This window comes from Belonocnema kinseyi, chromosome 8, assembly GCF_010883055.1.
Source record: "Belonocnema kinseyi isolate 2016_QV_RU_SX_M_011 chromosome 8, B_treatae_v1, whole genome shotgun sequence".
NCBI lineage: Eukaryota > Metazoa > Arthropoda > Insecta > Hymenoptera > Cynipidae > Belonocnema > Belonocnema kinseyi.
Window position 1 is genome coordinate 54178102 of NC_046664.1, and position 12299 is coordinate 54190400.

Sequence of the window (12299 nt, forward strand, 5' to 3'; positions counted from 1 at the left end):
GCATAAAACTCACTTACTAGAGTACAGTTCAATGATTGTTTCTTTGCAATAGCAGTTGAAAAATACATATAATCTGAAATTTCTAGTAATTAATTTCCATTTACCTTAAAATTCCATTACCTTAAAAGAACTACCTCTTAAAATGATAAAGTTACTGTTTTCTTGTACTATTTAATATTTTTCAGTTTTTTCTTTTACGAGACCTGGCACATCATTTATTCTACCTATTTCTGAAAATAACAGTTCTTAAAACCATATAACATAAAAAAAAGTCAGGTGTCTTGTCTTACCCAGCCGTGTCCTCGTTGCGGTCCCGCTACACGCTTGAGCGCGCGAAATCCAAACCCTTCCTCATATACTGCCCTTTCTATTCCTTCGTGGATCAATATATCGAACCCCATAGGTTCTAATCTTCCGTCTGGGTGAGCTGTAGAGATATAAAAATATAGTTATCAATTAAGGGTGTTGGATAAATGACTTTGAAAATGGTCGACTTGCTCTGAAATTGGTCTGAGTCCAAACCCCCAATTTTTCCAAAACTAGAAAATATTTATGTATAATTTTACTTTTTATTGAGATGAAATCGAATTTACTTAGGTGTACTGTGGTGATCTCGCAAGCGATATAATTTTGTAAATTGTTGATAAGAATACGTTTCGTCTGAAAATATCTCATGAATTCCGAGAATGCACACGAAAATTTTGGAACAGATGGTCGATAGCAGAAGTCACACTTGACAAAAATATATTTTTTGCACAACACTGACACTTCATACAAAATCGGAGAGAAGGCCCAACATTCTAAGACTTTGTTATTCATTCATAAGGAAGAATTTCTTTATAAAAATTTGTCCATATATTGCGGTAAACGGCGTGAAAGTGAAATCTTGGGAAAACAAATTCCAAAAGAAGAGAGATCGAAAATCTGACCTCAGAGTTTATTCGAAGCAGACGAAAATTGATCACATTTGCAAACAACATATTTTCACTCTCAACAACGAAACTTTCGATGAAAGCGGAGGGAATGTCTCAGAATTTGGTCCTTTATTGCGGTAAACGGCGTCAGAACTTAATTTTCTTATTTATTTTAGTAAATTTTTCTTGCAGAAATAATGATTGATATAAAAATAAAAAAATAAGGTATCCTTTGCGGAAAAAATCTGGAAGTAATGTGTGCATTTGTAATTCGAATATAAAATGTGCACGCGAGATTTAGAAATATTGTACAAGTTTTTGATAGACGTTATATGTCAGATTTTCGATCTCTCTTCTTTTGGATTGTGTCTTCCCAAGATTTCGGTTTCGCGACGTTTACCGCAATGAATGTACATATTTTCATTGTAATAAAGAATGATAAAATCTTAGAATTTTGAATCTCCCCTCCGATTTTGTCTAAACTATGTTTTGCAGAAATTATATTTTTGTCAAGCGTGGCTTCTATCGACCATATCTTTCTACATTTTCGTCTGCTTCCTCGATGAGATACTTTCAGCTAGACGAAACTTTTTCTTATCAACAATTTACAAAATTGTATCGACTGCGAGACCATAACAGTACACGTAAGTATAATTTAATTTCATCACAATAAAAATTAAATTTATATATCCATATTTTCCAGTACCGGAAAAATTTGGGGTTTGTATTTAGACGATTTCAATGATTAGAAATATTTCGGTAATTATTAACATGCGCGGAGATATAAATGCAATTTTAAAGACTTAACATTGAAATATCTGCAATTTAAGAAAAAAGCAAAAATAAAAAAATTTTGAAGATAAAAAGTTAAGTTTTCAGTATTAAATCTTCCACATTAAAGAAATTGCATATGTAAATCATAGAGTTTACAGAATTTCTAATTTTTAAATTTAAAAACTGTAAAATTGAAATATTAAAAAAAATTAAACAATTCTGAAAATGAAAAAGATCCATATTAAACAATTTTAGATTAGGTGTTTAAATAAACGGACAATATTTCTAATGCAATAAAGAAAAATTTGACCTGTGTTATTTCTTGATGAAAGCATTTAAGATTGTATAATTTGAAATAAAAAATTTTTTAGTCTTACTTTGTAAAAATTGGAAATTTTGAAACCGGAATTTTCAAAATTGGACAACTTCATGAAAAAGGATTTGAGCTTGTATCATTTCGAATTCAAAGTGCTCAAAATGGAACATTTTCATTTTCAATTGAATAAGTTTCAAGTTGAATGAATTCAGATTAACATTACAAAAATAGAACAATTTCAAAATGTTCAAAATTGATTAATTTCAGATTCGAAATTGAAAAACTGGATCACTTAAAAATAAAGGAATTCAAAGAGTATTATTTCTGATTAAAACCTTTCAAAATTCAAAAATTAAATTTAATCATTTTTAATTTAAATCGGTTAAAATTTGTAAACTTGAAATTGTACACTAAATTACATTTTTGAAAGTCAAATCCTCTGAAATTCTAGAATTGTAAATTTTTATCACATAAAAATGTTATAATTAAATATTAAAATTGATTAGACAAATTTTTTCAGATAAAAATATAAATTCACTAGCATGTTTACCATCAAAATGGAAAATTATTCAAATATTAACCTTCCAAATTAAATTATTTTAAAAGAAGTATTCAAAATAAAGTAATTTTCAATGGGAAATAGCAAAAATGAAAAAAATGTCTACTAATGAATGTTGAAAATTAAACGAATCCAAACTTAATAGTAAACAAATGTTCATTTATCAAAAATTGTGATTTAAAACGTTTGTGCACTCAAACCTTTTAGAATTTCAATTATTTTATGGAAGCTCAAATAATTTGAATGCAAACGATATTTAATTCGCTATTTCATACTTTTTAATATTCAACGATTTTAAATTGCAATACATAATTAAAAATGAGGTAATGAAAAAATAAAATATTTAGCGTTCAACAACAAAATTTACAACTCTTAATTTGTAGCTATTTAAAATTAAGGACCTTATTCAATTACTGAGGTATCAATTTCAGGTAGTACAATTTTGATTTTAAAGAGCACAAAATTTAACTTTTTCATTTCTAGGAGTTTACTTAGAATTACTATTTTATTCTTTAATTATTTGAATGAAATATTTTTTTAATATTTTACAATTAAAAATTCAAAAATGAATTCAAACCCTATCCTTATCGTATCCTTGCTTTTGTGCCCGAAACATTTTAGTTTTAAGACCTCAAACGCTAATCTTATTCACAATTGAACAATCAAAACTAGAATATTGCGAACCTTCAAAGTTAAATTGTTCTAAAAGCGTTCAAACTTAAATTCTTCCTAGTTCAATGTAAAGAGAATAAATCTGTCGTCGATAATAGTTCATTATTTGTAAATTGTGGGTGTGATTACCTGGATTCAATTTTTTAAGAACTTGTCTTGAACCTTGGCCTTCGTATCTACCAACAGGCTGTAAACTACGCTGCAGAATATTATTATGACGAGGAAAGACCTCTTCACTATTGTCCACTGCCAGAAAAATATAGTTGCTAATTACTTCAATGACTAAAAAATTCGTTAATTATTTATAAAATATTCAGTTGTGAGTCTACAAAGGGAACGTCCATTATTTACGTGATGACGATTTTTGAGATTTTATACCCCCTCGGTCCCTCAATTTAAGTGCACCTTAAACGAGATTTAAAAAGATTTCAAAGAACAATGTTCACGAAATTTCTAAAGCTTTTCTGTATTTTCATGAGATATCATGGAATTTAAAAAGATTTTAAACGAATATAAAAGTATTCCCAGTGGGCACAAATAACTTTACGACATTCTATGTTTATGTCGTTAAGTTGTATTTATCGTAAAGTTATGATATCGTAAAGACGTCATATGATCTGAGGATGTATTTACGATATCGTAAAGAAACCTTAATGTCATGGAGGTAGAATGTCGTAAAGTTTTCGTAAAGATGTAACTATTTCGTAAAGACGTCGCCAAATTTTGTGCCTACTGAGAGGGTATTTCTATTGAACATAAAGGATTATGATTAATTTCATATATTTTAAATCATTTTAAGAGATTTCAAGAGTTGAAGGAATTATCTAGTATGATTTAGAAAGAATATCAAGTTTTCAAGCGATTTTATGAGATTTTAAGAGATTTTAAGAAGCTTAAGTAGATTACAAAAATTTTAATAGATTTAAAATTTAGTGAAATCTTTAAAATCATGGGCCAATCTAAAAAAATTCAGGGCACTTTTTTCTATGTTTTTCATCTTGCATCAGTCATGGGAAAACGCGGATACTTCTGACATGCGCAGTTGTGATTCCTGTGTATTTTTAGGTTACGAAACCCCATGTTTCTACTTAAAAATATACATGAATCATTACTGTGCATGCCCAAGATATCCCCGTTCTCCCATCACTGACGTGCATGTTTTTTTTTGAAAAATTTTGGCGGGAAATTCAAACTAAACAAAAATTATGGAGTTTTGTGTGTGATAAACCTAAAGCACTAGCGCCGTTTTTTACTACAGAATATTTACTCATGGGGCCATTATTTTGAATTTTTGCAGATTTTTAGATTCGTAGGATCTTAGCGTAAAATACTAAAAACAGTAATTTTCACATTAGGGTGGTCCGAATTTATACCTTAAATGATTAAACTTTCGATCTTTAGTGATAAGACACACTCCCCTAAAAAATACGTTGTTTAGCATGAATTTGATAGAAAACTGCTATCTTGCATTTTCAGGGCATTTTCCGGGCACAATTAAAATCAATTATGGGTGTCAAAATGTAAGGTTATAGGGTGAAAATTATTTTTTTAATACTCCTTAAGAGGAGGCTCTACTTTAATTCACAAAAAGTTGATTGAAGTATTTCTTTTTCCCTTTTTTTTTTTGAAAATCGAGCTTTTAAGATTTAAAACCCCAAATTAATTTAAAAAGCCCGGGGCACAGGTTCCGTTAAGAAAAAAAATTATACTATTTCTTTTTCCGGAAAAAATTGAGGAGTGGACGGTTATGACTAAAGATCGAAAGTCAAATTTTTACAGGTATAAATTTGGACCAACCTAATGTGAAAATGAGGGTTTTTAATCTTTTACACTAAATTGTCCAAAATTTAAAAAACTTCAAAAATGCACAATAATATCCCTTTTGGTGACTATTCTGCGGTAAAAAATTGAGATAGTACTTCACGTTGACAATGATTACAAAATTTCTGTAAATTTTTTCAGAATTTTTGTAACGATAGAAACAGAAAAAAAACGAAAATGGACGTTTATTCCCCCCTCCCAACTCTTCGAATATGGCGGCTAACGGTTACAAATTTTAGGAAATTTTTTTTTTGAATGTGCTTTCAAAAGGCTGACTTACCACTTGATTCCGTTTTTTTCGATGCTTTGTTTTGATGCTCTTAAGGTGTTTTGAGGAATGATAATAGCTTTTAAAATATTCTAATGAATTTCAATATACTGTAAGGGATTTCAAGAAATTCCAAACGTCTCCCAAATATTTTCAAGATTTCATTAAATTTTACAGTGATTTTAAAGATTCCACGGTATGTCGTATGATTTCAAAATATTTCACATAATTTCAAGGATTTTAACCAATGTTTAGGGATTCTACGGAATTTTAAAGGATTTGGAAGGGTTATAAGGGATTTCATGGGACTTTAAAGATTTTAAGCGATTTATAGGCTTTTAACTTTTTTTAAACTTTTTAAAGGATGTTAAGGTTTTTACAGGAAGCCAGTTATTCGAAAAATTGTTGCTATTTTATTTAATAATCGAAAACGTAGGTGCGACATCAGAGACGCTCCGTATAAACTTAGCTCATTTATATATAAATCAAATGTTTTTTCATCGATCGATACGAATTATTATCAGATATTCTATTTAAATAAAAAGGGGAAAAATTGCAGTTCAAACAGAAAAATGCTGAAAAATCGAATCGTCGAAAGTAATCTATATTTCAAAAAAAGTAATTTTTGTTTTTCACAGAGGAAACCGTATTCGTGATTCACAGATCTCTAGTTTTTTAATCAGCTATATATTACTTCGCGAATTTATAACTTCGAATCCAAGTTTTAGAAAGATATAAAAATTTCAATTTGAAATCATGTTTCTATATTAATTCCACTTATTTTAATTTTAAATAACCCTTTTAAATCTTGATATAATTTTAACATTTGAGGATTGTTTCGTTCAGAATTTTAATATTTTGATGTCAGATATATGATATATTTGTTCAACGAATTCAAAATGTGATGCATTAATAATAATAGTGAAAAAAATTCTGGTGAAAATTCCTAGTTGAAAGATTTTGTCGATATGTTTGGTTCGTTTCTAAAAATATTTCTGATCAGATCCAAGATAAATATCGATGATTTACTTATACATTTTTTTTCTCTCAGTTAAGCATTATTTAAGTTAGGCATTTTGAAGTATAAACTGAATGTCATATTTACAAGATTATTTAATCAAAAAGCCTGTTCTTAATGATTTATTAAAGTTATTTATAGAAATAAAAATGAGAAAGTACTATAAAATTTGATTTTTTTAGAAATTATTTAAGGAATGAATTTTTTCGGTATTTACTGTTCATGTTTGAATAGAATATTTACTAATTATATTTAAACCCCTTTTTTATTTAAATAAATTTTAATCTCATTTTCATTCTTCATTACTTTGACCTTCGATTTTCAATTTCACGTTTATTTAGTGAGGTATGTATTCGAATTACAAAGTCTTCCTGAGTAAATCAATAGTTTTTAACTAATGACTAGTGTAAAGGCTACGCAAAGAACTTGGTCCATGACTTCGCAGAATTTCCTTTACAAGAAAACTGTTAATTCAGATTTAGGAAGCAGATGTAAACTTTTTAGCACAGCCATACCTTTGTATGCACTTAGACGTCTCCATTATTATTGCAAATATAAACCGATTTCTATGAACCTTTTTCCACTTTCTTATATTATACTTATATAGATAAACTAATCTTGCTTATTTTAATTGAATTAAACCATGCTTTCATAATTTTATTCTTTGTAACCGGATTCATTCTCATCAGAATGAAAGCGTCATTCGTTACAGATAATTCGATTCGCAGCGAGGTATCTGCCTTGAATGCTTGGCCAAGGGTGCAACGCTGCGAAAACGCAGAAACAGATTATATGTACTGATCGTCACTGTTATTGTACTTGTGTTTTCGATTTTTGAAAAAAATAGAAACAATTTCTAGTTGTAAAACCGGCTCTGCACGTCAAAAGCGAATGCATTGTATATGACGTACGCAAAAAATTAGATAACAATATTCAAGCGCTCGGCCTAAAAATAATATTGAAAACAACAAAGTTTTTGGCGGGTATTTAGGCGGGTATCAAGGTGGTCCAAAATAAAACCTGCTTTAACTTCTTTTTTCGAATAGAGGGCATGCCGTCTCCCCATTTTGTAAAGTTCTCGCCAAAAAATTCCTTCTATTTTGAGCCAAATTGGTTAAAATCAAGATGTAACGCAAGAAGTCCGGAAAATCGCATCAAATTAATATGGAAAAATGTTTATTTTCGGAAAAGTTAGATTATTTAAATTTCTAAAGGGGTTTCTGGCAAATACTTTTCACTAAATCACTTTGAATTCAGAGGCACTGGAATTCCCCTTATAGATCCTCAAATTTTTTATTCCACAAGCGAAATGTTTTCAAACATTTTTAACCCAATTTTCCATTGTTTAAACAACTTACATTTATTCAAATAACTCATTTTCCTATTAACTCATTCAAAGGTACTTTATTTACATTTTATTTAACAATTGATCGTTAATAGGAAGACTGACATTTGTTTCAAGCATTTGACAATATTGTTCAACCAGTTATTTATTATTAAATTGCAAATTTTGCCTGAAATGGGAGGAACAGTCTATTTTTTCAAAGTATTGTTAATTTTGTTGCTTATTATTTAATATTTATATTATTCGGATATTACTACCCCATGCTTTAAAAAATTCGTATTTGTTGAAATAATTTTTGGTTTGTTCAAAACATTTTTTTCTTAAATAAACGTTTAAATTTTATAGTTTTCGGTGATTAATGCAGTGATTTGTCATTGTTAAGAGCAACGCAATATATTTCAACCATTACCCAATTATTTAAACAATTAATTAAAGATTATTCTATATTTTTATAGGAATGCTCTATAAAATATTTATTCAATTAATATCCACATTGGTCAAGAAAATGTTGTTTTTAGCGTTTTGTATGCCCGGCCAAAAGCCCTTATAGTTTCGGTCGTGTGTCCGTCTGTCCGTATGTGAATCCGTCAGTCGTACTTTATTGAGGAGGGAAAGCATGGGTACTGAGTGGAAATAGAGGGTGGGGTAGTACGTAAAATTATTATATATAGATATGAGTAGTGTTGGGGAAGGCAAGTATTCTCAAGGGGTGAGCAGGATTGAGAGGAGAGGGGAAAGTCTAAGAGGAAAAAATTGGGTGAGGGGGGCTAGAAGGGATGTTTGACCGACTTATATACTGTCTTCATAGGCTGCGAAATCATTTTTATACGCGCGTGGTACTTCCAATAAATTCATCAGTAACATTTTATTCTATAAAAATTACTTTCAATTTTATCATTTTGAAATTATTTCTTTAATTTTTAATTTTTTATTCTTTTTTTAAAAACATAAAACTTTACTCTTAGTAATGAGAAAATAAACGCAATAATTAAAAAAAAGATCAAATTAAAACATTTATTGGATATATGGTTTAAACAAACAAAAAAATTATTTAAAGAAATATCAAACTTTTTAAAAAGGGGTAGTAATATCTGAATAACTTAGATATTTAATAATAGGTGAAACATTCAACCAAATAAAAAGAAAAGCTAGATTTCTTTACGCCAATTTGAAAAAAATGGTAAATTTCAGTTCCTTGGAACATGTTAAGGGCTACGTAAAGAGAATGTGGGTGCCTCAGAATTCATAGTAATTTATCGGCAAATATTTTTGCTGGACACTCCTAAAAAATACTAATAATTCTCCATAAGCGTGGCTTAAATTCAGAAACGTGAGTCTACAAATGTTCCCATGTTAATCTTGCAAGATTTTCCGGACCTGTATTACCAGATTTAGCTCAAACTTGGAAAGAGTCTTATGTATGTAAGCCTCACAAAATAGGGATGGGTTGGACTGCTCTCTATCAAAAGTTAATTTTTTGGACCACCCAAGTGCCCATCAAACATTCCATAATTAGGATAGAAACTAGGTAAGAGATGTTTCAGGTAGACTTCTTCACCATTTGTTATGAATTGTATTTGAATTCTCTAATTACCGTCAGGAATAAATACTCCATTGTCCGAGTAAACAGGCCTTCCACCATAAGGTACAGTATGCTTCACACCATTAATTGTTACGTATTTATTTCCGTGTGGCTTTGGATACATTGAATCTGAAAAAATGAAATTTGATTATTTTTTACTAACCTGTTCTATCAAAGACAACACAAATTCTTTAATAATTTGAATAAAAAGCGCCAAAGTTCAATAGCAAAGTCAATAAGTATTAACAGACATGCGAATATATTGTTCGTTGGCTAGTAGGGCTACCATCCACAAAAAAACCAAGGTTTTACTATCGTGGTTTTTAATCAATATAGAGGAGAATGCGCTTTCTTGCCTTATATTTTTTTTTAATTTTGAAGATCTCTCACAATAGACCATTTATGTTTATTGAATAATAACCCTCGATTATCTTAAGCTATCTACCGATAAATACATATTCTATCAGTCAAATAAAATAAACATTTTCAAAAAACTTCGATTTTTATAAACTTTCCGGAGTATTCTTAAAAAACGAATTGGTATCTTAAATACATCAATCTATAGAACAATTCATAAATAAAACATTCAAAGAAAATACAATTGTTTAAACGTTTTATATTTTTTTTAATTCACGAGTATTCTTATGAAATTCATTAGTAAACAAATATATTTTTAGGTAAACATAATTTTTAGGCGACTCACCTGAAAAATTTGTTTAAACAAGTTAAAGTTGCTAAGACAATTAAAAAATAGTTTGAACATCACTAAGTGTTCTTAATGTACCGATTCATGATTATTTATAAAAAAAATCGAAAAGTCTATTAATGGTTGAGGCCGGAATCTCAATGATACAAATTAATTTTCACTGCAGCAAAAACGCCGCAGCGCTTCTAACCAGGCGCATGTCAGTATTACAAACTAGTATTGTCCTAATTCAAGACCCCTTCTTATAAGGGAAAAGATTAGTGACTTGGGCGGATGCAGCTCCATATATAAGGGTCCGCGCAAAAAAGTATCCATAAAATGCATAGCCGTCACGGGTATGGATGCGATTTATGTTCCTAAGCTATGCTCTAGGGACTTCACTGTCATTAAGGCGGGCTCAGCAGCTCATTTCACGAGCGATTTTGAGGGGCCTTCGCCTTCTAAAGAGGTGGGTAATCTAATTTAACACTACCAGGTGAATAGAATTTCTCTGCTCTTGGGCTCTGATTCAAACTCTGATCATACAGTGTGGGGGAGCAAAAACAATAACGGCAGTGAAAGAGATTTAATTAAATACCTAGCGGACACTAAACTGAAGATTCTAAATCAGAGTGATACTTCCATATTCCAGATAAAAACAGGAGTAAGGTTCCCAATTTGACTTTATGCTCTGAAGCTCTAAGCAGCAAGACTGAAGGATAGAAATTATCCCATTAGGAGTCTCGCTTGGAGCAAAAATATGTCTTGTTCCGGTCAGCATGAGAAAAATCTGTAGCTTTAAAGATTGAAAACCCTGGGAATAAACATTGGAACTCACAAAAAGAACTCAAAGGCAGGCTTGTGGAATCATCAACAAGCTAACGAACCATAAATGAGTTAAAGCAATCCGCAAAAAAAGTTCCACTTCAAGTACAATTAAGTCTAGGAAAAGACACACGTGCCATCGGCATAGAAAGATGCAGGGTAGTCTTCATTCCCAAACCTGGAAGAAGGGCGACTATTCTGCTAAAGATTTCCAGCCAATTAGCTTGAAGTGCTTCATTATGAAGACACTAGAGATGCTAGTCGAGAGATATATCAGGAATAAGGTACTTGTGCCCTCTGCGATGCCCAGTGGGCAGCAAGATTTTTAGGTAGACTGTTTGGATGAACCTACGTTCCTTGCTGTCATGGCAAAATGGTGTGGCGTGCCAGTTGAGCTAGTAAGGTGGATAGGAAGCAAGCTACGCCGAAGGCGAATCAAAACCCAGAAGAAGCGAACGCTTAGGTAAATAGCGCCACGTGGATTTCTACAGGGGTTTGTCCTGTCACCACTCCTGTGGTGCATTGTAGTGTATGGTCTTCTTTCTTGGCTAAATTAGGGAGGGTATTACATCCAGGGATATGTGGATGACTTTGTAATTCTTGTTAGAGGATTTATCTGGTAATGTTGATGGGCCCTACAAGGTCGGCGCGGCGCATCGTAAAGCTCTAGTACGAGTGCTTAGGGCTTTCAGTGAATCCGGAGAAGGTTAGTATAGTTATTTTCAAGAAAAAATGCGGAGTGTAAAAAGTTGAAGTACTTGCATTTTGTGGTAAGAGGCTTACGACCTTAAACTCGTTTTTATATGTGAGAATAATCCTGGATAACGAACTTAACTAGGCGAAACATCTTGGAACTCAAAACAGAAAGTTTTTCATGCTATTTTATATGTGCAGAAGAGCCTTTAATTTCACATATTTTACATAGGGTCTAGGGCCTTGAATGCTTGCAATACTCTACTCCGCTCTTTTTTAAACATTCTCTGTATGGAACCCCTACATGTTACGATAACTGCCAAGGCAACTCACGCAATAAGATTCCTGGCAAAAGCAAATAAATTGACTTCGGTGACTAGAAACACCAGCTCATACATGTAGGTTCCTTGTCATACAGGGCTCAAGATGAACGAAAAGGCACAACAGTTGGAAAATTGCAGAGCAACAAGTAAATTCATAGGACCAGAACTGGTACTTAGACTATAGCCTTGTGGCATGGAGATAGCCACCAATAGCTGCACCTGGAGAAAGCAACGGGAATACTGCAAATAAGCCCAGCATGACCGACGGAAAAAGCCATCCTGGGTGATAAACACGGTGGTTTGGATGCTTAAGGTAACAACCACCTGAATTATCACATGAACAAAATATAATAATTAGGGGTTTGGTACAACAGGTCCTATAGCTTCAGAAAAATTTCCTAAGGAACTACCAGGTGTATACATATGAAACCGGTATTGCCATCTAGCGGCCAGTAGGCACACTTGTAGGCACTGTCGGAACTTACCATTTGTGCTAATTGGCGT

At 31.4% G+C, this 12299-nt stretch overlaps 1 protein-coding gene across 1 annotated transcript in view; it reads right to left on the bottom strand.

Moving 5' to 3' along the window:
• Positions 1–272: 272 nt before the first annotated feature.
• LOC117178498 overlaps positions 273–12299 on the bottom strand; it is a 16630-nt gene continuing 4603 nt past the window's right edge. Inside the window, exons 2-4 of the mRNA XM_033369924.1 lie at positions 9282–9398; positions 3365–3481; positions 273–427 (exon numbers count right to left, since the gene is read on the bottom strand). Of these exons, the coding sequence (XP_033225815.1) occupies positions 273–427; positions 3365–3481; positions 9282–9398 (389 nt within the window). The remainder of the gene's footprint in view (positions 428–3364; positions 3482–9281; positions 9399–12299) is intronic.